This window comes from Alexandromys fortis, unplaced genomic scaffold, assembly GCF_014885135.2.
Source record: "Alexandromys fortis isolate MF-2015 unplaced genomic scaffold, M_Fortis_MF-2015_v1.1 scaffold_25, whole genome shotgun sequence".
NCBI classification, from domain to species: Eukaryota; Metazoa; Chordata; class Mammalia; order Rodentia; family Cricetidae; genus Alexandromys; species Alexandromys fortis.
This window is the reverse complement of record NW_026067904.1, coordinates 10,340,273-10,367,290: the sequence shown is the minus strand read 5'-3', so window position 1 is coordinate 10,367,290 and position 27,018 is coordinate 10,340,273. Positions and strand designations below refer to the sequence as shown.

Sequence of the window (27,018 nt, the reverse complement as noted above, 5' to 3'; positions counted from 1 at the left end):
AGGAAGTTAGGGCCTTGGCTGTTACTTCTCATGATAGCTAAAGAGGCTTTTGTGCCCAGATAGACCAGGTAGCCTGGAGCTCAGAGAGGAATGGAGGGACTCAGAATTGAGAATTCTCATGAGAAGGTTCTGCTATCAAAGGGAAGTCCATCCAGGCAACTTTGGAGAGTGTTCTGGGTAGCCACTAGACACAGCCTTTGTCCACGCTCGTAGTACAGATGTCTTTGTAAGACCGTTCTCTCCAATGAGCAAGTTGGGGGCCCATCACACTCTGCAGGGTGAGGACCACAGGGGTTTCTTCATGCTGAGATACATAACTCTGGGATTTTGTAATTTTAAATGGAAGCTGTTGCATATGGTTTCAATGGGGAGTATTAGTTTTATAGTTCGAACAAGTATATATTAAGAAAATAACTGTATCCTAGGGAAAGTGGAGTAAGTTTTAAGGGGCGGGGCATGAACAAAGCACAGTGATGCACACGCATGCAAGTGTCCATAGTGATGTACATGCATGAAAGTGTCCATAGTGACGTACACGCATGAAAGTGTTCATAGTGACGTACATGCATGCAAGTATCCATAGTGACGTACACGCATGCCAAGTGTCCATAGTGATGTACATGCATGAAAGTGTCCTAAAGAAATATGTAATTATGATTAATTTAAATAATAAGTAATTTCAAAACCCCTAGGTATTGGGGGGAAAAGTCTTTCCAGAATGTGCCATTCACTAAATACTAAATATGTTAAAAAAAAAATGTGATCCAAAATCTGGTCAGGAGAATACTTTTAAAGCATTTTACTACTTTTTTTTTTTTTTAAAAAAAAAAAAAGACAGTCTCACGTAGCTCAGGCTGGCAGCAGATTTGCCATCTGACTGAGGATGACCGCAAACCACTGATCTTGCTGCCTCCCCTCCCCAGTGCTGAGATTATAGGCGAATATCACCGTACTTAGCTAACTCAGTGCTGGGGATGGCTCCATGGATCCGTGTGTCTACGCAGTTCCTTCTCCATCGGAGTGCAGCACCAGTGTTTCACTGCTGCTGGGAGTTACAGTTTATGAGGGCTGTTCATTCGCTCATTTAATGACTCATTTCTTCCTAGCGGTCTTGAACTGTTGTGGTCTTTACCTGGCAGTAGCAGTACTCAGCATGTCCCCTGACTGTGGAGCCTCAGTCTCCCAAGGTGCTCATTCAGTATTACTGCCACAGGTCAGTCCCACTGGGGACTCTTGGGGAATTGCCTCCTGGGCTGTCAAGGGGGCCTTGGTAGGCATCGCCTGTCACACCTCTGGGACAAAGGGACACAACATGAATCTAGAGCAGTTTGGGATCTCCATCTCTAGTCACCACAAAGGCCAGGACTGCTGCTCCAGACCAGATTCTCCCATCCTAGCTGAATCTGCTGATGGCAGACCATCTTGTGAGGTGGGAGGCTAGGGTCAGTCACCCCCAAATGAATCTCCTCTCACATCCCTGAAAGTGGTGTTCGCCAAGTTCTTTGTCTCTGCCCCCCCCCACTGTCTCCGGGCAGGGGCTGTTGATGTGTGGCGCTCATTACGTTCAAGTGAACTCTCACCCAGACTGAGTCACTCAGCTCAGGATCAAAGGCGGGAATTTCATGTCAATTAGCCACTTCAAAGCATGCTGTGGGGAAAATTAGGAACCAGGAAACAAATTGAATTATACATCAAAGACAGACAATCTCTTGACCTTTTTTCCTTCCAAGATCTGTTCCTTAGTGTGAAGATCCAAGTGATGTGGTCAGCTCAGGGTGGGGGCGGGGGCGGGAGGTGTGCTAACAAGAGCCCCCCTTGATCACTTCCTTCCCCATGCAGTGTTCTGGCAGAACATGATGGGGGTTTCGTCATAAAAACACCAACCATAAATTGAGGAAGAATTGCACACAGAGGGATCTGGGAGGTGGGGGAGGGTACTCCGGTGGAGTACAGTGCTTCTGAGTTTGTTCCCCAGGACCCAGGTACCTGCATACTTACGAGCGTAGGCACGCTGTAAGACCGTTGTATCCTGTCATGATTGTATGGTGAAGTGGGGGAGATGATTTGATGGGCTGTGAGATCCAGGGGAGGAGAAAGAGCTGCAGTGGTGGGAGGAGCCTGTTAAGCTTGGACCGTGGGGCAGCTCTTACGTGGTGGGTGATCTGGGAAGCTGAGGTGGAAGGCTGGCACTCTGGGAAGAGGGGAGGAAGGGTAATGAAGTGTGGAATATGTGTGAGGGGCTCAGAAGGGGTGGGGATGGGTGCAGGGGCTGGGTGGAGGGGGCTGGGTAGAGGGCTTCCATGTACGCGGGTTCTTAACGCTGGAGGTAGGCACGTGAACTTGGTAGTAAGAAATTAGAGGTGGAGACAAACTGTAAGGTAGGAGTAGCCTGGACTGGGGAGATAGCCTGCGGCTAAAAGCACTTATGTTTGCAATCCAAATAAGAGATAGCAATGTGGTGAACATGGTGCCTTCATGCTTCCCTTCACAGCCTGGCACTGCGCCTTGAATACACATAGTATTATAGGTGTGTGTGTGTGTGTGTGTGTGTAGCCATGCACAGTTTTTACGTGGATATGGGGGATTTGAACTTGGGTCTTTGTGCTTACACAATAAGTGCTATTCTGAGATGCCACTCATGTGGCAGGTGATGGGTCTCAACTCAGGAAGTGAGAGCACATATGGTAGAGTCCTTGTGCCTGAATGGCCCCGTAAGAGACAACAATGACTATGAGCCAAAGGACCTTGAAGACACTTTGGCTCTATGTGCTGACTTCTTGGGGCTTGACACACAGACTGAGGGAGCAGAGGCCTCTGGGAGGCTCCAGGAGATAGAATCCACGCTTTGCTCCAGTGAGAGCCAGCGTGTAGGGCCAGGGCCACTCCACTGGAGCAGATGGATGGCTCTGAAAGGGACCTCAAGGCTTCCAGGTTTCCCGTCTTTGTCCGTCTGTCTTAGTCCTGCTAACTTTTCCTCATTTTCCCTTGAATGTTACCAAGTACCTTGGTTCTCCACGCGGAATGGAGACAGAGGGGTTGTTCTGAGACAGTACACTGGCTTTGGACTCACATCTCTACTTAAAATTGCAAGATTGCTTGCATTCATCCCCTTTTCCTTCCTCCCCCCCCCCCCCACTTCACCCCATCCTCCCGCTTTTTGTCCCTCCTATCTTCCTCCCAGTTTTAAAACTAAGGTACAAAAGCATTGAAAAAATGCACCCAGCCCTGTACATATCCAGGTGTTTTCAGAGGCTATTTAGCAGGCAGATTTAAAAAGATGTTTTGGGAGACTCGAGTTGGGTTATAGCTTTACGAAGAAGTGATCCAGAAATGTCTGGATGTCTGCTCTGTAACCACTTTTGCTCACTCTAAAATTTCCTGTAGCTTACATTAAAAATATTAAAGGTTACGGCATGGGTCCCCCCCCACCCCCCTTAGTTTCCAAAGTCATCTTGAAGTGTAATTCACAAATTCACTTTATACTTTTCAATCTGTTTCCCTTTCTGCTTAACCAATTGGGCATAATGTATCTTAAATTGAGAAAAAGAGAGGGCGGATCTAAAGAGAGCCAGAGTTTCCCAAGAGAACTGAGCAAGAGTGATGATCCAAAATATACAGTTAACTTAGAAACTTGCTCGGTAACTGGCGGTGTGGTGGGAAGGATTGGGGAACGGCAGCGAACTTGAAGCCAGGTTCTCTGCAGTGTCGCTACTGTTGAGCCATTCCTGGAAACCTCCATTCTTGCTTCTGCCCTTCCTACTGCTCCATCCACTCTCAAGAATTCTGAGGACTCAGTGATTCCGGCTCTCTGAAGGAGCACTCTAGAGGAGCACTCAAGAGGAGTTCTGGTTGCCCCTCCCGAAAGTTGGAATAGCAAAGAGGGGATTCTAAATTTAGCTGCACTATATATACAAGACCAGAGGAGACGCTTCTTATCACCTTCAGATACCGGGTTCAGACTTAGTAATCAGTGCCTGAATTCTTTTGTGCCACCCCACCGCTAGTGGCTTCCTTTGTCCACGTTCCTCATTTCCAAAGGGCCCCTTTTCAGGGGTCCTTCTGTGTGCCTTCATATCATGAATGCCATGGGTTATTTTTCAGAGGCGAGAATGGCCTGTGTAAATAGTGTCACTTTCAAGAGCACTAACAAGCCAGACAGCCACTGTCGATTTCTTCCCCGTGGCTGTGAGCACACTGGATGCTCTCATGACTCAGCTGTTTATGCCTCACCACTATAAGCCCCAGACTCCGGCTGAGCTGCACCGTGATGGGACTCTGCCCCCCTGTGCAGAGATCAGCTTATCAGACTGGCTTCTTTATTTCTCAAGTTTGTAGCTGTTTATGTTGGTGCTGCCATGAGCTTCCAGGGTTTGGAAACTCTGGGCATGTGGAGGTTTGCATTTATACTGACAGTCGCCTGCTAGGGGATGTGCAGAAATCATCAAAAGCCATTTCAGGACTGTATCATCTTTGGAATGTATTTATTGAATATTAGTTTCTGACACTTATACCTATGTTTATGAAACAGGGTCTTACTGTATACCCCAGGCTGGTTCAGATCTAAGTAGCTCTGCCTTCCCCTTCTGACTATTGGGATTCCAAGTGTAAGCTGTCATACCTGAACTATATCTAATGCAATGATCGGCTAGTCAGAAGTCATTACAAATATAGAATCCTGAGAGCCTCACCGTGTTTAGTGTGTCTGTTATCTGTAGCTTTTTACTTGTCAAAGGGTTCTGTCGATGTCTACTATCAAAGGAGCAGATCCCCTGGTGTGTAAAACGGACTGTAGCATCCCATCCCCAACTAATTTTCCACTACCAAATGATCAACCCTGAGATCATACAGTGATTCTGTACGGACTGAGCAGCTGCATGTGTGCACATATAAATACATATATATACCTCTACTTATTTATATGTGCATATATGTATATATACCTCTATATATACACCTCTCTATATACATATATATGTGCACATACAACAACAATGATTAAAGAAAGCAAAGCCATAAATTTGAGAGAGCACACTCAGAGGGGTTGGAAGGAGGAAAGGAAGAGGGGAGTGACATAATTATATTATAATTTCAAAGTATTCTTATACTAAAATGATGGTCTGCCGTCTCCTTCTGTGCCTTTTCCAAGTTCCTGCCAGGGAAGCCTGGTGCTGGAGCTCCAGCCTCTGAGTTTTCCTGAAGCCAGGGCTTCCTCTTCTTGAGCCCCACTTCCCCCACAACTCTCTCCAGCTGCAGCTGCAGGGGGCTGGGCCAGGAGCAGACGAACCATTCCTAAAATCTGGTCATCCAGAACTAGACAAAATGAGCTGATGAAACCATCCTGTCCACCCTCATTACCAAGGGCTCATAGGCAGGGAAGAGAGATGGCTTCGTTCTGTAGAGTGTGTTCAAGCAAATCTGCTATCTGTTTCTTGACCCACTCAGGGCTCCGTAAAGGCCTGGAGAAAGACAGTTTGTCTCTGGGGTTCAGCAGATCGATGCGTCCTGCTACCCAGCCCTGCTCTCAGGTACCCTTCCCGTGCTGACTGTGTGTGGTCTGAGAAGTGCTTCTCAGTTACGGTGTCTCGGCAGCTGCTCACTGCGTGTTAGAATGAAATTTAATTCAATCCCATAATGGAATATTTACACACGTATAGGAAGATAGCCCTTGCTTTGTGTCTGCCAAAGATTCTGAAGCAGGAAGGGGGAATAGCTTAAATGCTTGCCTAGAAGAAGGAAAGTGTGCCCAGTTTCAGTCCTTCTGGCCTAAGGATGCTGCCCAAGATACTCTACGGCAGTGGTTCTCAACCTGTGGGTCGCGGGGTCGCCTAAGACCATTGGAAAACACAAATGTTTACAGTATGGTTCATAACAGTAGCAAAATTGCAGTTACGAAGTAGCAATGAAATAATTTTATGGTTAGGGGGTCACCAAAACACGAGGAACGTATGAAAAAGTTACAGCATCGGGAAGGTTGAGAAACACTGCTTTATGGTTTCAAGGATATTATCACTTGTATTACTTGGTCTTGTAGGGCATCAAAGGATCTTTTCTATTTATTTGCAGCCTTTAAAATCTATTTGTGTGTGTATGCAGATGTGTGAGAACAATAATGTGTGTGGGTACATATGTGTGCTCACGTGTGCAGGCCCCTATGTATTGTGTGTGTGGGCCAAGTGGCAACTCCGTGAGCCATTCCTCTGGCCACCTCTGCTTTGTTATTTGACACAGTCTCTCGTTGATCCAGCTGGGCTGCTCAGCCAACAATTCCCAGCAGCGTACTTCTGCCTCCCCAGCAATGAGGTTTTAAGTTTGGGCATGCAGGCCACCGCACCGGGTTCTTTTCTGTGGATGCCGGGGATCGAACTTAGGTCCTGACCAACATGGCCATCTTCGCTTGTCCTGAATCGCAATTTCCAGCTTAATTTCATGGGTTACAGTCTCTGGAAACATGAAGTGACAGCTTTAGTCATCTTAGTAACCATTGACTTGATAGTTTATGTTCAACAGATTGTAGCAGGCAAGGAGTATTCGGCTCTTGATGCCTGCCTTGTGGCAAACCCGCACAGCGGGACAGAGAGACACCCCTGGTGACACATATGAGCATTGTGCATGAGGAAGCAGAAACAAGCAGTTACACCTAAATGAAGGCTCCTCACCGCATCAAGACTGGTCTCTGTTTATCTGCCGCGTTTGTCTCGGGCCTTCCAGCCTTTGCTGGCTCTGTATGCTATCTTTGGTCCACACTCCTTTACGTCCTTTAGACATAAAGCCAGTTCATTCAGCTGGCCATTGGCTGGTGTGCAGGGCATTTGGTGTATGTTGTAGAGCACGACCCCCCTTTTAAAGACTTTCTAGCTCATGTTGGAAAGGAATCTAAATTTCCCTCAGCTTTTTCACTTCCATAGAGGATAAAAGTAATACGGGAGGGAAGCAGTAGGAAGCCCGGGCTGTTTTCTGTGTGTTCTCTGCACCTCTTTTTCTCAGTCAATGGCCTTAGGAATTTCTCAAGTCAGCTATGATCTTTCCCTTGAAGAAAGGCTTCCTTGGGACCCAGTTCTTCAGATGAACCAAAACTCTCCCTGGTACAGCAGGGTGGGAGAAGATGATGCAGAGAAAGGGAGGGTCTTAGCTTGGGTCCTTCTAGACAGAAGGGCACATTTTCTTAAGGTGGAAGGAAAGGCCCTGAGGGCCAAAGAACTCTGATTTTTCTTATTTTTCTTTACAATGATACCCCACCTTTTTTCCTTTTTTTTCTCCTTTCTTTTTAAATTCCCCTCTCAACCAGAATAAGATTCAACACAGAGCTTTTTCATAAGGTTCTGAAAATTGGTGTGGGATGGGGTGGGGTGCCATTGGTACCATGGACAGATTCCAAGCTGCCATTTCTTTCCCTGGCTTATTGGAAACAGCACCTTACATAAAATTAATGCAGGATGCACATGATTAGAGTTTGATCGGTGCTCACTTCCCCAGCTAATTAAATATCAATATTCATGATGTAAATAGGTTAAACACAATTTTTATGCAGAGTAACAAAAACAAGGTACTTTATGTGATGACTGACATCTTAAAGGGTGTTTGTCTCCTATCCACTGAAGCAAAAATTCAGAATTGGAGACTGTTTGAGTCTAAATATTAATTTAGTTGGGTATGAGAATGAATCAGTCAATTTTCCCTTCATTCCAAAGAGTAGTGTAAGGGAGCAGTGTCTATGTCAGAATCTGGGCTGGAGTTTTCTGCAATTAGTCAGGAAGGGGCGTCTGACACTTGATCTGCCTTACAGATGCTGAAAATGACTCCGAGTCCTCAGAAATTAAAAAAAGAAGGGGCAAGGGGCGTTGGCAGACTCAAAACCCTATTCACAAGATAAGGAGAAGAGGGGATGGGGGCGATTCTTTCCTTCACTTCACCAGCTAATTCATACCTATTATGTGTCAGTCACTGGTTAAGGCCCCGGGACAGAGCTGCGCCTTGAGCAGACAAAAGCCCCACTCTTGTGGAGCACGCATTTCCGTGTGTGTAGGAGGGACGCAGACAGTAAATACAGAGAAGTGAGAAAAGTACCTGGCAGAAGAGGGGTAACCACCACGAGCAGAGAAACCAGGTGCTTCTGGAAGACAAGAGTAGGTAAGAATTTAAAACGGGCTGTGACAGAAGTCTCCCTCAGGGAGAGGTGTTTGGTAATGAATGACCTGGAGACTTGAGCAAGCGAAGAAGCAGAGTGACCTAGAAGGAGACCACAGGACCCCAGTGGGAGATGATGGCTTAGACCAGGGGTGTGGAGCAGGCAGCAGCAAGAAAGGGCTGGATGTGGGATACCTTGACAGATGGGACTAGGGATGGAGAAGAGAGTGATGACAGAGCTGGTCATGGTTCTGCCCTGACGTCTGATGCAGACCTTGTTGTCCTTCTTCTGTGGTCCCTAAAACGCTAGAACTATGGGTTATGGCACTATGCAATTGTTCTCATTTCTTTTTCTAGCCTTTCCATCACAGGGAGTTTAATATGTTTGTTGGCTTGAATGGAATTGATTCTATTCCAGAATCAGCACTTGAGATCCATAGAACATTGTAGAATACCTGTTCAGTTGCCAATGCATGATTCATCTGAGGTAAAAATGATAACCAGAAGCTTCCATGGTATCTTCTCTGAGTCAATTAGACCTACTCATGGCCTAGAAACAGATATGTGGGCTCAGACACAGAAAGAATATGGAGTCTCTCTTCCCATGAAATCCAGGGTCCTCCACCTCCCTCTGGGTCAGTAGGGCTATGTCTTGGTATGGTGGCACAGGAAGACTCAGATGGGAACTCTTGTGTTGGGAGTCAAGTTACTCTAAAGATTCTGAAAATGACATAAGGCAGACAGCATGTCCTCAAGCTAGGAGGAGCCAGCAAACCAGTGTGGCTCATGGAGAGTTGGGGAGGAAGACAGCGTAAAGTAAGACCTCACACACACACCATCAGGCCCAGTCAGGTGATCCAAGCTGATCCCAGGAGACTGGTGGGCATGGGAAAAAAAAAAAACACTGTCTGTTGTTCTTTCTAGACGGCCATCGATGGTGTTGTCTGTAGATCAATCTGTTTGTTAAGTGCACCATGTGTCTGGGTTTCACGCCCACCTGAAAAGGTCAGAATGAATGGTGCTAAAGTTTATCACCAATAGGGTGGCAGATGTCCTGACTCCTGTATTTTTTGTTTAATTTTTTGTTTTACATCCCAACTGCTGTTTCCTTTTCCTCCTTTCCTCCCAGTCAATCCCCACCACCTTCTCTCTGTCCCCATCCACTCTTCCTCTATTTCTATTCAGAAAAGGACAGCCTCCATGGATGTTGACAAAACATGGCATATCAAGTTGCAGTAAGACTAAGCACCTCGCCTTGTATTAAGACTAGGCCAGGCAACCCAGTATGAGGAATAGGGGCCCAAAAGCCAGTAAAAGAGTCAGAGACAGTGCCACAAGAAGAACAAGTTACTAAACGGTCACGTATATGCAGAGTGCTTTGGTCAGTCCCATGTAGACTCCCTGGTTATCGGTTTAGTCTCTGAGCACCTACAAATCCAGATTAGTCGATTCTGTGTGTTTTCTTGTGATGTCCTTGACCCTTCTGGCTCCTATAATCCTTCCTGCCCTGTTCAGCAGGATTCCCTGCTAGGCCCAATGTTTGACTGTGGGACTCTGTATCTGTTTCCACCAGTTGCTGGATGAGGCCTCGACTATTGGGCTAGGCACCAATCTGCGAATATAGCAGAATACCATTAGGCTTCATTACATTGACACTTCCCCCCTCCAGTTGAGTTTGGTTCTATCCTCGGTCTCTGGGCCATCCAGCCTCTGGGTCCTGGCACGCAGTGAGAGGTGTAGGCTTGCTATCATGGCATGGGTCTCAGGCTGGACCAGTCATTGTCTGGCCACTCCCACAATCCCTGTGTCATCCTTAGCTGGACAGACTGTAGGTTGAAGAGGTTGCATGGAGTTTTGGCTCAAGTGTGGTGGTACCCTCCTTGTCTTTCTGGCTGATAACACATCTTAACATTCCGTGTGTGTCACCTTTGTTCACTCACCTCTGATGATGGGTGATGACCCCCTGGGAGCAGAAATGGACAGCATGATTCAAGGCACTCATGAGAGTGTAGATGTCTACCTCTGACTGGTGAGTTTGTCCCTTCCGAGTACTGTAGATGTCCCAAGGCCAGTGGTTCTCTGAATAGTGTCCTTGAAGCACCCACAAGCCCTGGGGCTACTGCTTCTGAGCCTGAGAGATGTGCAAAGCCTTCTGCAGCCTGCTGAACCCAGACCTATACTTGGCATACCCCCTAAGACTTCCCGCCACACATTCAAGTGTGAGAAAACTAAAGGTAGCTTACCCCTTTCCCAGTAAGTAAGTACCCTATCACCATCCGAGCTGTCATGGGGTTCTTCCTAGGAGGCCACCCATCCCTGCCTCTCAGTACCCCCAACTCCCTTCTTTGTTGCCGGTTTCTCACATAATTTGTTGTCCATGTGTCTGGTTCCTGTAATAAGCGTCATAGAACATGTGGAGGTTAAACTGTTACAGTCTTTTTGGTAATCTAAGGTCAGATATACTTGTCCTTCCTATGACCGTCACATGCCACATGTCAGACCGTGAGAGGAGTTAGCCTCAGAGTTCTATTTTAACTCATGTCCCTGGAAGGGAATTTCTGGCTGAGCGTGCCTCACTATCCTCTAGAAACGTCTATTAACTCGTGCAAGGAGGCTAAATATCTAGTCATCTTAGATCTTGATGAGAATATGAAATTCAAGTTTTTTTGTAATTTTTGGACTAGGAGAAGCAAAACAGAATTCAGCTCCCTTGCAAACTTAGCAACAGTTTGGGTGCCTGAACTTGGCCTAATGGTACCTTTATCTGCAGTTAGTGTTTGAGGCAGTCTCTAAGTGTGGTATAATGATGGGTATTCATGTCTCTTCCTGGGGCCATGTGGGGATGCAGGAACGAGCAACAGCACCCTAGGGGGTGTGGTGATGTCTGGGGCCCTGCTGTCGGACCACAAAGATTACCAAGGGAATTTATCATGCTTGTGGCTCCGTTCTGTGAAGGAGGGGAGAATTGAAGGGAACCCCCCCCGGGGGGGGCAGTAAAACGTGCTTTCTCTGCAGCTCGATTTCCTGGATTGTAACTGCGTGCCCCATCCGTTCCCCCAGTTCTGCTTCTGAGATGCCACCAGCATGGTGCTTTACAGGGGGTGGAGTCCCACCCCTAGTGACACATGCCTGTGCTTCTACTCCCGTGAGCCTTCTGTCCTTGGGAGTAATGGAAGATGCTGGGTGGACATCAGGGGTATGTGGGTGACCTAGCCAGTGAGAATGCCATCATTTGCAAATGTGCTCAAAGTTCCCTTTTCCCACCCATATGCTTCCTTACCTGAAATAGTTCAACCAGTGATCAGCTGGCCCCTGTTCACAGTGATTTGGGAACTGTATTGTGTTGGCCATGGGTCCTCACGCCTGTCTAATTCTGTTAGGAGCTTGTGGTTACAACTGTCTTTCAGATGTTCTCTGTCCTCACATATCAACGTGAACTGATGGTGAAACCACAGAAGAGGAGCGGAGGGGTGGAGAGCTAGAAAGTGAGCCTGGATGCTTCCCAAAGGGTCAGACACTGTGTGTGTGTGTGTGTGTGTGTGTGTGTGTGTGTGTGTGTGTGTGTGTGTGTGTGTGTGATTGTCTAAAGTTTAGTAAGTGGGCTGGGATGGTTGGCTGGCCAGGAAGCCACAGAGGTCAAGCTGCCTCCACCCCTCCAGCAATGGGGTCGCAGCCATGTATCATCACACCTGCCTTCCACGGGTTCTGTGAACCAAACCCAGGTTCACTAAGACCTCACATGCCTCGACAGTCTCTTAACTGTTCGTTGCTCTCCGCCACTCCGGGAAAATCCTCCTTGCTGCTCCCCCAGGGGCTTCCCCTTCATTCCTGCTTGCATGAGTCAGTTGGATGCCAATACGGAGCTGGTCCTCCTGGGATTGAGACCCTGATGGGCAAAGGAAGTGCTGGATAACTGAGTCCCAGAAGCGGGCTGAGGAGCAGGGGGAGAGAGTCATGGGAATTCTTTCATCTGCTGACAAATGACATCTCTGTGAAAGGACACCAGCCACAGTCAGTGAACCTGAAGCCTCACGAGAGCAGGGCACATAATGGCCATCATGGTGGTTGAGTGACTATCATAAATGTGACTTCGCTGAGCTGCCATGCCCATGATTGATGACTTCCAGGAGTTGTCTCACTGCCGGACACCGCTGCTGCACTGCTGCCCAGCTGCCCCAGGCTGACTGTCTCCTTAGTGCGCACTTTCTTCAGCGAGGAGAGCCGCACCTGCTTCACCGACCCTAGGGACAGGCTCACTTCTCCACATCTGTCGGGGGCTCTTCAGTTCCTGGAAAGGCAGGCCTTGGAAGCCCCCGCTAAGAGGCTTCTTTCTCTCTTGTCGGCATTTCCTAGAGTCCTCTGTGTATCTTTCTGGGCTATCTTGTTAAACTAACCTCACAAACCCTTGGCAGTGAGCAACACAACTCCTTCCTTTCTTCGTCTTCCCCATGACGACTCGTAGCTGCTGACAGCAGTCAGCTGGAAGGTGCTCGCTATGGCTCTCCTTCCCCCAGATCCAGCATGAGCACATGCAATCGTGCCTCTCCACTAGGCCGTCTTCTGTGCTTTCCCGAGTGCTCCCAAGGTCATATTGCATGTGCAGCTTCTATCTATGGATGCTTTGTTTCGACCACTTTGTGGGCACTCATGGCCCCTTACGTCTGCTGTGGTTTAGAAACAGTTACTTGAATGTGTCTCTGAAGAGTCGGAATGTGAGCTGAATTACAGACTCTAGGATCAACCTTCTCTTTCTTCATTAACTTTACTGAGGAATAATTTACGTGCAAGAAGATCGACACGTTTTAAATCCACAATTTGATGAGTTTTGACAATTGCATGCACCATTACAAGCAAGACGAAAACCATTTCCCTTCAAGTCCTTTCATGCATCCTTCTTGCACCCTTCCCCCTCCCCAATCCAGACAAGCACTGATCTGCTTTCTGTCCCTGAAGATCAGATTTGTCTTTTCCAAAACTTTGTCTAAATGCAGTCGTACAATCCGCACTCCTGGCGTCTGGCTCCTTTCGCTTAGTGTGATGTTGAAACTCTGCCATGTTGTGGCATGTGCCAGTAGTGTTTGTATTGCCCATTAGCTCTGCTTGTACGAATGCCCCACGGCTTGTTTACCTGCTCACCAGCTGACAGATATTGGACTATTTCCGGGAGACTTTTGCTATTGTGAGTAAGGCAACTGTGAATCTGCATGAAATAGTTTTATGTGTATAAGTTTTCATTTTTCCTTTGGGACAGCCAAGGAGGAGAACTGCTGGGCCCAAGGGCAGGTGTCTATTTCTGTTTATAAGAAACCATCAATATGCTTTCCAGTGCAGTTGCCCCATGCCACGTCCCACAAGCAGAGGATGGAGCCCATTTGCTCTGGGATTTTGATACCACGACAGAGCCTGTCTTTTTTACTATAAGCCACTTCAGGAGTATAATGTTCCAATACTTTCTTTTGCAAATGTAAAACCGGAGACCTAGAGATTTTCTAAAAGCCAACGGGGGGGGGGGTCAGGGCTGTGCTCGTGGTAAGACCCCCACCCTTGAGAGCATTGGCACATCCCCGAGAGCTTGGCTGGTGCACCCCCGAGAGCTTGGCTGGTGCACCCCTGGGAGCACGGCTGGCGCTTTTCTGCTAAACTTGGGACAGCTGTCCTTTTGCCTCTCTCAGGCTGAATTATCTTACTTGAGACTAAAGCATCCCAGGTGAACCCAGAGTCTCTCTGGTGCCCTTAGAACAAAATGCCAACATTCTCCTGCAGGAACCCTGGCGCACGGCTCATCGTCTCATGCTGACATCTTTTTACAGGACCCACTGCTCTTTGGGAACTCAGTGGAGCTGACTTTAGATAAAAGTTGTGTGTCATCAGGGAGTATGGACTAATGACAGGCTAGGACACGCGGAGCCTAACTCTAGGCGCTCTTTGGTCTTTTCTATAATTGAAGCCCAGCAGAATTTGAAACTGCGTTCAGGTTGTGCTCCTGTGAACTTTCCAAGCATGCTGGGCTTATGCAGCTGTTCAGGCAGAACAGGAGAGCTTGGGCCCACCATGTTGTCTCTGCTCACTGAGCTGATGCAGGCCCCACCGCCTGAAATACACTCAGAAGGGAAGTAGCTAGAACGTGGGCTCCTTCTTCCAGGTGTCTAAATCTGCAGTTAGGTGCGAATTGGCTGTGGGAGCAAACGCCATTTCATTTTGCTATATTTAATCGTAGAAATATGGCCATATATTCTTTCCCCGTGGATCTTTGGTTCTTCCCACCCCCACTGGCTTTTATAAACCTTCCTTAGAGCTGTGCTTTTCAAAACTGGGTCTCTGCGCTGGTTCCATTTTGTTTGCATGCTACGCTACTTGCCCTGGATGAATGGCTGCTCCTCTCTTGAAGGACACTGAAAGGGAGAGGCCTGCCCCCTGGCGTGGGGCAGGTGCACTCCCGAGCTTCACCATCTCTGCTAGGTCACATGATTGATGTCAGACCGGTCCCTTTTGACCCCAGCTAATGATCCTTATCTTCTCTCCAAGACCCAACAGCTACTCCCTTTTCTCAGCGTGTCCAGGGCAGGGAAGGAGAGCCTTTCCCTGTCAAGATCCATTGACCCCAGCAAACAAAGGCTCTGTCTCCAAGGCAGTGATGGTGTCTTGCTGAGGGTCCCCAAAGCCCAGAAGGCTCTGAGCTTAGGCAGTCTTCTTAGCATACAGGAAATCATACAGATGGCAAGAGGTGACTCCCTAAATACAAATGCTGTGCCTGGAAGGGACCATCCGCCCACACACTGTACACAGAACCTTGGGTCTATGTCCAAAGGTATTATGTTCCCATTTTTATCCTGTTGTTGAAATAAAAAGCAACAAAACAAAACAAAAATTGACAAAAAGCAACTTGAGAAGGAAAAGGATTTATTGAATATTATACTTCCAGGTCACAGTTCATCACTGCAGTCAGGTCAGGAGCTCAAGGCAAGGACTAGGGCAGAGTCTATGGAAGTTTACTTTCTGTCTTGCACTGGCTTAGCCAGCCTTTTTGTATAACCCAAGACTGCCTGCCTAAGGAATGGTGCTGCCCACAATGGGCTGGACCTCCTACATTGTTTAATTTTTAAGACACCTAACATCAGTTTTAAAGTCTTTTAAAGGCAGTATGAAAGCCGATGATGAAATAAGTATCTGAAGTTCTCCAGATGGTAATTAATGGAGAAGAGAAAAATGAAGTGTAAAAAGGAAGAAAGCAGGAGGACAGTTAACAAAGAGAAAGAGAGCAATAGCTAGAGACAGGGAGACCAAAGCCAAGACCACCCAACTCAGTCTCATCACTGGGTCCCTTGGGGCTTAGGCTGCCACTCAAAATGACATAAAATGATGTCATGGGGCCAGCAGCCTGTTTCAGGACAATGTGAACAACTGGCCACTTTGGGAACATATTTAGGGTTCTCTTTGGAGTATAAAGAAGAGGCAGAAGAACTAAGGACCTCTGAAGACCCTCTTCTCTACTATTCTTTGATCCTGGGGATGAAAAAGGCATGTCTGGGACAGAATTTTCAGCTTGTCCAGTAGTCTACCCTATCTTATCTGATTCTGCCTTTACCTCTGAGCATGGATGGTTTCTGAAGACAGAGAAGAAAGTATTTCATTGGTTCCCAAGGTCAAGTCACTTCTTCAAATTCTGAAGGACAACTATTTTCTCAAACTGATTGAGTCTAGACATATGAAGAACTTTTCCTGGGCTGTATTCTTCAATGAAGATGAGGATGGAGATGTGGTTTCCAAGGAAACCATCTGAAGGGTGAAGACCTGGATTGGGCCCAGCAGGTAGCAATGTCAGACCATAAGCTATGCATATCACTGCACAACTGGATATCATCTGTATCCCCTCTACCAACAGCTTCTTATATGCTATTCACCTCCAGTGCTTAGAAGGATTGTAGACCGAAGTTTATGTCCTACCTGGTCCCACAGCCTTTCAGTCCCAACTAAACACACAGAGGCTTATATTAATTATAAACTGTTGGTCTATTAGCTCATGCTTATTATTAACCAGCTCTTACAACTTAAATTAACCCATAATTCTTACCTATGTTTAGCCTTGTGGCTTGGTACCTTACTTAGTGAGGCTTTCTCATCTTGCTTCCTCTGCTTCTGGCTGATGACTGTGTCTCTGTCTTTCCTCTTCCCAGAATCCTAGACCGGTTTCCCCACCTATACTTCCTGCCTGGCTATTGGCTAATCAGTGTTTTATTAAACCAATACAAGTGACAAATCTTTACAGTGTGCAAGAATATTCTCTCACAGGAAAGGACTAATTCTTGCCTCTGGCATTTCCTTAAGGTCTGGTATTTGCAATACTGAGCTATCTTCTTGGCTGACAGGTCATCATCCCGAGAATTGAATTGTGCCCTGGGTATTTGGAGTGTGTGTGTATGTGTGTGCGCACGCAGACTTGTGTACCACAATGTACAGGTGAATTCCACTTTGTTTGAAATGGTCTCTTTGTTGTCTCAAGCTTAACTGCAGACACCAGGCTAGCTGGCCCCTGAGCCTTCAGGGGTCCTCCTGTGTCTGCCTCCTATCTCACCACAGGGGTAGTTGGACTGTAGATGTGTTGGGTTTACATGGGTTTTGGTATTTGAACTCAGGCCCTTGTGGTTGTGTGGCGAGCACTTCACTCACTGAGCTGTCTCCCTGGCATCACTAAATGTCTCTTTACTCCTTTGTTTGGCACATCTCTTGTCTTAGAATTAAGTGGGCTAGTGCCTGAAGGAAAGAAAGGCATCAGATTTAGAATTAGAAAAGAGTTTGACTCTGAAATGAATAGAAGAATCCCACATAGGCCCACAGGAAGTTTCCAGGTCCCCATGTCTTCAGAAATTGTCACATTCTGTGTGTCTGAATATTTTTTCCTGCAACATGTATGTGAAGTTTGAGTAAGAGTTTCTGACTCCAAAATGCTTTTAAAAATTACTGAAATAAGTCAGGTGGTGGTGGCACACATCTTTAATCCCAGCACTTGTGAGGCAAAGGCAGGTGGATCTCTGAGTTAGAGGCAGACTGGTCTAGAAGAGCTGTGTAGCCTCTTTATCTGAAGACTGATGGACTGGCGGGCACAGGTTCAGGACAGCTATTGCTGTTATACATAAAAACCCTGTCTTGAAAAAAAGCAAAAAAAAAAAAAAAGACACAACAAACAAAACAAAACACCAAAAACTCAAACAAACAAACAAACAAAAACCCTGGGATAAATGGTTTACAGAAATAATAATTATGATGGTTAATTTTGATTGTCGATTTGATGGGATTTAGAGCCACCTAGGAGAATGCCCATAGGAGTATCTGCTGAGCCGTTTCTAGAGAGGTTTAAATTAGGAGGAAAGACCCAACCTGAATGCAGGTGACACCAGTCTGTGGCCCGGAGGCCTGGGCAGAATAATAAGAAGAAAGTGGGCAGAGTATCCCTTCCTCTCTGAAGCTGAGTCTGTCGCATGTTTTGTCTCAGCAACCAGGAAGGACCTGTGGCGGTTTGAGTGGAATTGGCCCCCAGAAGCTCATAGCGAGTGACACTGTTAGGAGGTGTGGCCTTGTTGGAGGAAGAGGCCTGATGACACACACCCTTAATCTGCACCTTGAGGCTAAAGGGCACACCTTCAATCTCCAGCACAGCTTCTTCTGGAAGTGTGTCACTGTGGGGGCATGTAGTGGCATTTCATTTGTATTTTAATAAATAAACCTTTCCTGAAGTTCAGAGAGTAAAACAGTTGCACCGATCGGATTTAAAGACCAGGCAGTGGTGACACACACCTGTAATCCCAGTAACCACATTAGTTTCCCAGAGAAACTGGGCAGTAGTGGTGCACACTTTTAGTCCCAGCCTTAGAGAGGAATATAAGATGGGAGGAGACAGCTCTCATACATTCTGAGATTCCTGGAGGCAGGATCACCATTTCGGACTGAAGTAGAGGTAAGAGCCAGTGGCTGGCTGTTTTGTTTTTCTGACCTTCAGGTTGAACTCAAATTTCTGTCTCTGGGTTTTCATTAATTGTGCTACAGGGGAAGGCTTTGAGGTTTCTTTTTCTCAAGCTTCACTCGGTATGACAGTCAGTCGACTTCCTGTTGCCTGCAGGATGTAGAACACTTGGCTCTTTTTCCAGCACCATGCCTGCCTGCATGCCACCATGCTCCCTTCCATGATGAACTGAACCCTCCGAAATATAAGCAAGCCACCAGAATTAAATGTTTGCTTTAAAGAGTTGCCATGGTCTTGGTGTCTCTTCACAATAGTATTAAACAGTAACTAACAGATAGGACTTCTATTTCCTATGTACTGGAGATGGCTCCACTGTGGCTTTCCTGTGACAAAGGGGCCAGTGTGTGACATTTGTTCACATGTGATTGTGCAAGACTACAGATCTGGAGAACTTGAGGAGAGAGGACCCTGTATCCAAACATAAAACAGCTACCAGTCATATCTGAAGGATAAAGAAAGCTGTCTATTAAAAATTACATGTGGGATTTCTGGCATAAATTCTGCCTTACAGTCTGTAGCATATGGAATTAAAAGGCAGATTGTCTGAGAAAATACTTTAACATATATATATATAATTTTGGATTTTAGCTGTTCTTTTGATATTTGATACTAAAAAAACTATATTAAAATTTCGTGACTCTCTTGGGCTGGAGAGATTTCTCAGTAGTTAAGAACATGTGTTGCTCTCTCAGAGGACTTGTATTCAATTCTCAGCATCCATGGCAGCTCACCACTGTCAGAAACTCCAGTTCCAGGGGATCTGATACCATCTTCTGGTCTCTGTGGGCAGTGCACACATGCGGTATGCAAAAAATAATGCAGGCAAAACACCTATATGCATACAATAAAAGTAAATAAATCTTTAAAAATTAGAATCTTCTAAGGGAGTTCTCTTGCATGAGCAAAGTCATTCTTAGGGAAGAAAGAATGCTGTTCTATGTTGCTTCATTTGGAATAGAAAGTGTTGAAACAGGTGGCAGTGGAAATTAAAGATGTCAGACTAGACAAGTGTTCCCTTTAGAGGAATTTTAGTTTGTTTGAATTCAGTGGCATTGGACAAACGGGACTTTGGAGACCTCACAAAGATGTCTTCGTCTTTTCTAGAGGAGTTTTCTTACCAAAGGGTGATAATCAGTGTGGGAACCTCGCTGAGGTCACTGTCCTTGTGCACTGTAGAGTCACCTGTGATGCCCCAGAGGTAGGGGTACAGTGGGAAGAGTGCACTCATTAAAGCAAAGGGCAGGTGTGTAGCTGAGTGGTGGAGAGCTTGCCTGGTGTGTAGTTCAGTGGTGGAGAGCTTGCCTTGTGTGTAGCTCAGTGGTGGAGAGCTTGCCTTGTGTGTAGTTCAGTGGTGGAGAGCTTGCCTTGTGTGTAGCTCAGTGGTGGAGAGCTTGCCTGGTGTGTAGTTCAGTGGTGGAGAGCTTGCCTTGTGTGTAGCTCAGTGGTGGAGAGCTTGCCTTGTGTGTAGCTCAGTGGTGGAGAGCTTGCCTGGTGTGTAGCTCAGTGGTGGAGAGCTTGCCTGGTGTGTAGTTCAGTGGTGGAGAGCTTGCCTGGTGTGTAGCTCAGTGGTGGAGAGCTTGCCTGGGTTGTAGCATGTTCTGGATTCAGTTTCTGCACTGTGAAAAACGCATGCATCATCAGAGGGCATAAGAGTGAGATGCAATGGTGTCCACTGGAAACTCTATGTAGAGAGCTTAAATAAAAGAATGGGAAAGATATAGAAATGCTAAACCTAAGTGATCATATTGATGCCAAAATCATGTCTTTAAAATAAGGGATACTCTCAAGGATAAAGACAGACATATGATGATAAAAGGTCATTGAGTCAAGGAGTCATAACATCCCCAAGTGTGAATATATCTAGCGGTAGAAACAGAAAGCTAACACAAAAACTCATGGAGACCAAAGCAGAAATGCACAGATCCAGCCTGCTAGTTGGATAACTCAGCATTCCTTTCATATCAGTCTATAAAATGAGTAAATAGAAAATCAGTAAGAAGATAAAAAAAAAACACAAGGCATTGTAGCTCATGGCTTTAATCTCAGCACTTGGGACCAAGAGGCATGTGGATATGTGTGAATTTGAAGCCAGCTTGGTCCACATAGTGAGTCCAGACCAGCCAAGTCTACATTGTGAGTCCTCCTCCTCCTTCTCCTCTCTCTCTCTCTCTCTCTCTCTCTCTCTCTCTCTCTCTCTCTCTCTCTCTCTCTCTCTCTCGCACACGCACACACACACACACACACACACATATATGCATGAGTTTATAAACACTATCATTTAACTTGACCCAGTGGATATTCATAGACCAATTCTCCTAATTATGAGAGAATACATGCCATTTTATATACATGAATGATTCACCAAGATATTCTGGGTCATAAAGTACACCTTAATATAGCTAAAAGCTCTAATGCCATAAAATCGTATTTTCTGCCGGGCGGTGGTGGCGCACGCCTTTAATCCCAGCACTTGGGAGGCAGAGGCAGGCGGATCTCTGTGAGTTCGAGACCAGCCTGGTCTACAAGAGCTAGTTCCAGGACAGGATCCAAAACCACAGAGAAACCCTGTCTCGAAAAACCAAAAAAAAAAAAAAAATCGTATTTTCTGATGTTGAGAAATTGATAGTCATCTGAAAAATCCTGTATATTTAGAAATAAGTGATATAGTTCAAGTAAACCACAAGTCAAAACTGTTACAGGATTAGGTTATTTCTACTTGGATTTTAAAGATTTATTTTATATCTTAAATGTGTTTTTTTGTATTTGTGAATGTATGCACACACGTGTGCTTGTCTGTGCACATGTATATGCAGATGTCCATGTAGCTCAGAAAACTTCTGGAGCTGGAGTTATAGGTGGTTGTGAACCACCTGACATGGGTCCTGGCAACTGAACTTGGGTCCTATGGAAGAGCAGTATGTGCTCTTAACCACTGAGCCATCTCTTCAGCCCCTTCACATTTGAATTTAATATTTGAAATATTCAGTATTAATAAAATTTGAATTAAAAAACCAGCATTACTTAGAAGAAACTGGAGAATCATTGCCGATTTTCCAAAATAGACACGAAACTAGTTAGTGAAGGTCCTGCCCACTAAAAAGATGGTCTGGGGCCACAGCTCAGTGGTGGAGTGCCTGTCTAGCATGCTGGAGGCCCTGTGCTCAATCCCTAGAGGGAAAAGTTCCAGTTACCTATTTTACAGCAAGAAATTATTTTTTAAAAATAGAAACTAGAAAAAAGAGAGAGCAATTGGAACCGAAAGCAAACACAAAGAAGACAATAATCAATGAGCCAAACTGCAGGAAGAATGGGAAAACCAACGAGCCCACAGCTGACTTTGGAAAAGACTAATGTGATTGCTATGACTCTACCCAGACTGTTAAATCAAAGGTTATTAGACACACAAGATCAATATCAAAGCCAAGAGAGAGACTGCTAAAGTCAATAAAAGGGGGACCAGGAATATTACAAGTATTTCCATTTCCATAAGACTGTAACAGTTTATATGAACTAGATACATCCTTGAAAGAGATCAATTACCAGAGTTCACACAAGAAACTATATACCGTTTAGCACTTTATTATAGGAATTGAATAAATTAAGCTGCTATTTCGACGCAAATGCTGCAGCTTAACACCGCTTGCTTCCACGTCTCTCCCAGGGCATGTCACCTTCAGAGTTAGCACGCATAGCAGGTGCATCCCACTCATGACCACAGTCCTAGTTACCAATTACATCTCTGTATTTCTCTAAGAGGAGACATGTTACACTAAGAACACCGGAATTCATAACACACAATTGTCTCAAATCTGAGCTGAAGCATTTCGAAAGTCCTTTGGTGTTATGTGACGTGGACAATGCAGACAGTTTATGCTGTGTGTTCAGAGTCCAGACTGCAGTGAAGTCATGTGACGCAGCAGAGGCGAGTGATGCCACGCACACCTTGAGATTCACTACTTGTCTGGTTATGAACCAACTTTTGGTTATTGTGTTTTCAGAAACATTTTTTTGGTTTGTGTGTCTGTGTGTGTGTGTGTGCATGTGCTCCTCCGTTACCTGATCCCACGAGGGGTTGAAAGTCACAGTTCAAGGGGTTAGGTGTGAAGTGACCTTATGCTCTATTCTATCACACAGATTCCTAATTTCTATATTATTTTATGCTATACTCTATCATACAAGTTCCCAATTTTAAATTTTTAAATAAACTATTTACCTGAAATCTATTGTATAGGCTGTGTTGGTTTTCTCAATGTGGTTGGGAAATAGCTACAAGCCAGAAAACAGTCTGTTGAACCCTAGGAACATACTTGTACTGAGGAGGAAGATGGGGTGAGAGAGCCTCTCCCTGGCACCTGTAACAGATCAGGCATGATGTATAGGAGTCATTCTTCACACTCCTGAGGTGACCTGAGTGGTGGCATTGTAGTCGTTTTCCTGGTAGAAGATGTCATCCTTCATAATTTCTTATGTTTATGCCATTCATTGAGTCAACTAAACTAATTGTCCTATTCTTTGTTTCAGAAAAACTGTACAACTCCAGTGGCCGAGATCTAAGAAGGGCCCTTTTCTCGCTGAAGCAGATATTTCAGGTAAAAAGGGAAATCAAAAACCAAAATACTACAGTCCTGCTTTTGCTTTGTTTGGGAGCTAGATACATACAATCTTGCACCTGTGTTTGTTACAAATAGGAAAGTCTGTTTAGATGACATCACAAGATGGTAGGGTAGGGAATGTGATGGTCTGTCTTGTCCCTTTAAGAGACAGGCCTCGTCCTGCTCCCCCCCCCCCCGTCTCTAACACCAAGGCAGCCTGAGCCCCTTCCCTTTTCCCTCTCTTTCCCAAAGAGGCAGCTCTGTCTAGCTTCCTTATACCCATTTCTCCCCCTCCCCCTCCTGTTCCGCCATCTCCCTTTCTCCCCTTTTCCTTAACCCCTCCACACCCCACTAAATAAATACCCACTTCCTCTGCATGGTGTGCCTGCCCATCTTGGTCATGGCACGTGGGGCACTCGGGGGCTCCCTGCCTGGGACCCAGCTGCCTTCATGGCCCACTGTGGTCTTGGGACCCGCTGCCCACTGTTTGCCACTGCTCAGGGACCTGCGGTGTGATTTCATGGCCTGCTGCCCACTACTGCCACTTGGGGACCTACAGCATTTTACTTAAACCATAATAGAAAGCACTTGTTAGGCAAGAACTGGGGCCACTTTGGATCTCCAACACCAGGTAAAGGCTAGGTGGGCACGATGGCAGGCAGAAACAGGATTCTAGAAGAATCTGGATAACCTCTCCAGCTGAACTGGTGAGCTCTGGATTCATGTGAGAGACCTTGCCTAATATAGAGGATGGAGAGGCCTTGGGGAAGACCACTGCTGTCAACCTCTGGCCTCCACATGCGCCTGCACATGTGTCCACACACATGGAAATACATATACACATCACACACAATGAAATTAGATCATAATTCCAGAGAAGAATATTTATGTCAAATATTTCAAGTATAAAAAGTAAAGACAGCTTAATCAAATGTCTTTTTTTTTCTATATTCCAGTTTTTAAAAAGAAAACCCGTTTGAGTATAATTAAAGACCCGTGTTCTGTTCCCCCCAAATCAGTATCTGCTTTCACTCCCAGGCCGCCTCTCCACCAGTAGTTGCCTTTCGTGTTCATGTTTCTTCCCTAGTGGTAGGTACCCACAGTGTATGGCAGTCTTTAGTATTACCTTCACATTTATATCGTTACATTGCATATGTCCTACTTTGGTTCATTCATGGAAAATGAACTGGTGTAGGGGTGACTGTAGATCTGGCTACGGTTGTATTTTATACAGTGAGCTTGAGGTTCATTCTTCTTTGGGTAGACGGTTCACTTAATTCCAGTTTGGGTATTGTAAAGCCTGCTTCTGGGGGTGTGTTCCCTTGTGGACACGCAAGTCCCTCATCACCGGTTTCATCTTATCACTCCTTACCAAGCCTTCCTTTCATCCCTATTTGGAGATAATCAAAGCATAGTGAGGACTAGGTCAGGTTCCAGATCCCAGAGAGACTGCAGTGGGCAGAGTAAGGCTGTGGGTTTGTATGGAGTGTATCTGTTTAGGTTCACTATTTTCCCCTTATAATTTTAGATTTATGTATAGATTTCACTTCCCTTCAGTTCCTGTTTTATTCTTTAAAAGATTTTCTTTGTAGAAGATAATTTTAGCCAGAGTGAGTTTCTCTTGTTAATAGGGACTAGGTAAAAAGGTGGGGCAAAAAAATCCAACTCGATGGACACATTCACAAGGACACTAATAGAACACGAATAGGTAGTGAATGCTGGTGGACTGGCTACTCAGAAAAGGGCAGATTTTTAGAACCTCAAATTCTTCTTGCCTTTTCATATTGAACTTTAAGGTCAAAAGAAGTCTCCTTTTAAAAAGGGAATCTTCGTAGAAAGTTTCTAGGTAATAAGGAACAACAGAATGCCACTGTTTTGTGCCCCTCGATGAATCCGTTAATGAATTAATAACACAATAAAGTTGCTAACATGACAGAAACAAGGTATCATCTGAATTAATTAGGTATTTCCTGATAGAAATATAAAGTATGATGTGGCCAAGCCAACAAATCAATCCTGGATTCAGACATGAATCCAACAATGAATAATTGAAGACATAGGCACACATTGAACATCAATTTAGGTAAATGATCTGCCAAATCCAGACTGTGGGCTACTCTAAAAGGTGACTGACTTTCTTCAGCATATAAGTTAATGAGGGTAGGAACATTATCTTTTATTGATTAGTTAATAGAGGTTTCTGAGTTTTAGATTCATATAAATGAATTACCATCTGCGGCTCTTACTTGGATCTTGTCCTAGTTTGAGCTCTGTGGTTGTCATAAAACACTCTGACCAGAAGTAACTTATGCAGGGAAAGGGTTTGTTCAGCTTACACCTCCAGGTCACAGTCGGTCACTGAAGGAAGTCAGGGCTGGAACTTAGGGCAGGAACCTAGGTGGGAACTATGGAGGAATGCCATTTGCTGGCTTGATCTCTGGTTCCTGTTCATCTAGCTTTCTTATATAACTGGGACGTAGCTACCTAGGGATGGTGCTGCCTACAGTGGACTGGGCCTTCCCATATCAATTGCCAATCAAGACTATCTATTGCAGACATGACCACAGGTCAGTTTGATCTGGATAATTCCTTGAATGAGGTTCCCTCTTTCCAGGCAACACTAAGTTGTGTCAAACTGACAATACCTAACCAAGATGTCTTGTATAAATAGTGATGAAAAAGTTGGAAATTTGGACACTGACTGGTTGTCTGATAGTCTTTTTAATATTAAAATATTTCTTCATGCTGGGTGGTGGTGGCACACACCTTTAATCCCAGCACTCGGGAGGCAGAGGCAGGTGGATTTCTGTGAGTTCGAGGCCAGCCTGGTCAACAAGAGCTAGTTCCAGGACAGGTTCCAAAGCTACAGCAAAACCTTGTCTTAAAAAAGAAAAGGAAAAAAGAAAAAAAGAAAAATTGTTTCTTATGAATACCTATTCTAGAGTTGGAAACTACACAGGAATAGTGTATTAGCTGATATGCAGTTTGAGAATTGCTTCAGGTTATGTAGCAGGAGAAGAGAGAATGATGATACAGTAAGATTCCTGTGAGTTCATTCACACCTGTGTATGCGAGACTAGTTTACATACAGCGGGATTCTCCTAAATTAAAAAGTTAGAAAGAAAACAAAATACACGATTTTAGACTTGCTCTATAGTCTTTGAACCAATTTATTTCTTGGCGTGCATCCCTTGAGGTTTTCCTACTGATTCATGAAATGGTTTTGAACAAATAGTTCGGTGCTGTGTAGACAAGGACGGTGCTGGCAAGCATGAGTTTCGAGTCTGGATCTGACAGGCAGCATGCTGGGTAAGACGTAGGTAGATGCCTTGCATAATTTTGGGTCCACATCTTCATCATCTCTTGCGCTTTCTAAACGTGGAGTTTCTTTTAGAAACTTGGACTTTAAGAGCTTAAAAAATAGAGACATTGATTATTTGTATTGAATTAATTATTCTTTGACTAGTAAGCGTTAGCAATAACAACAATAACACCCAAGACAAACCAGATTCCAGGGCTGATAAGATCCCTGGGGGTGGGGGTGGGGGTGCTTAAGGGCACCTGCTGCCAATCTTGAAACTCTGAATTTGATCCCAAATACTCAGGCGACAGCAGGGAGAGTCACCCACTGCCCACTGACCTCCGCCTGCATGTTGTGTCATGTGCCCCCAAACACGTGCTTCGACTTGCACACACACACACACACACAGGAAATGGAAAAAAATTTAATTAAGAAAAATCACAAGTCAGTAAATAGCTTCTATAGAAAATTCTGGATGTGGACGTACTCTCTTATCAGCTAGTGAAGATATTTTAATTTCATAATAGCCTGAAGCCAGTGTCTTTAAGAACCACGCGTTAATGCCTATGTATTTTGGGATATGTATTTAAAATCGAGGACACTGCCAACTTGGAAGACTTTCTCTGTATTTATTACCCAGGAGCACCCCCTTCCTCGGTGCTCTATCTGCATTTTCGCCAAGGGTCTGAGTTATTCTCATGAACGCCGTCTCGCCTGTCCAGTGCTTTTTTTTTTTTTCCGAGTGCCTTTGCCAGACGCTCGGTTCTCTGGTATATTAATATTAGTGATTAGCTTGAGTGGTTTCTTGAGAGCTTGTTCGCACTTTTTCACCATGAAGTCATGTGTGAATCTAGTTTTAGTTAAAGCAATAAACATTTGTTACATGCTTGGAAAACCCTCCTGACTAGACATGAGCTCATCTGCATGTCCAGTTTTCACATAAGCTGCTGGAAAAGCGGACGGAGGAGGGAGAGGGCTTTTAT

At 45.3% G+C, this 27,018-nt stretch overlaps 1 protein-coding gene across 8 annotated transcripts in view; it reads left to right on the top strand.

The window, feature by feature from the left end:
• The window catches only part of Fhod3 (formin homology 2 domain containing 3), a 412,004-nt gene that overhangs the window by 149,371 nt on the left and 235,615 nt on the right, over nucleotides 1–27,018 (top strand). For all 8 annotated transcript variants that reach the window (XM_050134860.1, XM_050134859.1, XM_050134858.1 and 5 more), the window contains exon 4: nucleotides 22,664–22,731. In XM_050134860.1, coding sequence (XP_049990817.1) covers nucleotides 22,664–22,731 — 68 coding nt within the window. The remainder of the gene's footprint in view (nucleotides 1–22,663; nucleotides 22,732–27,018) is intronic.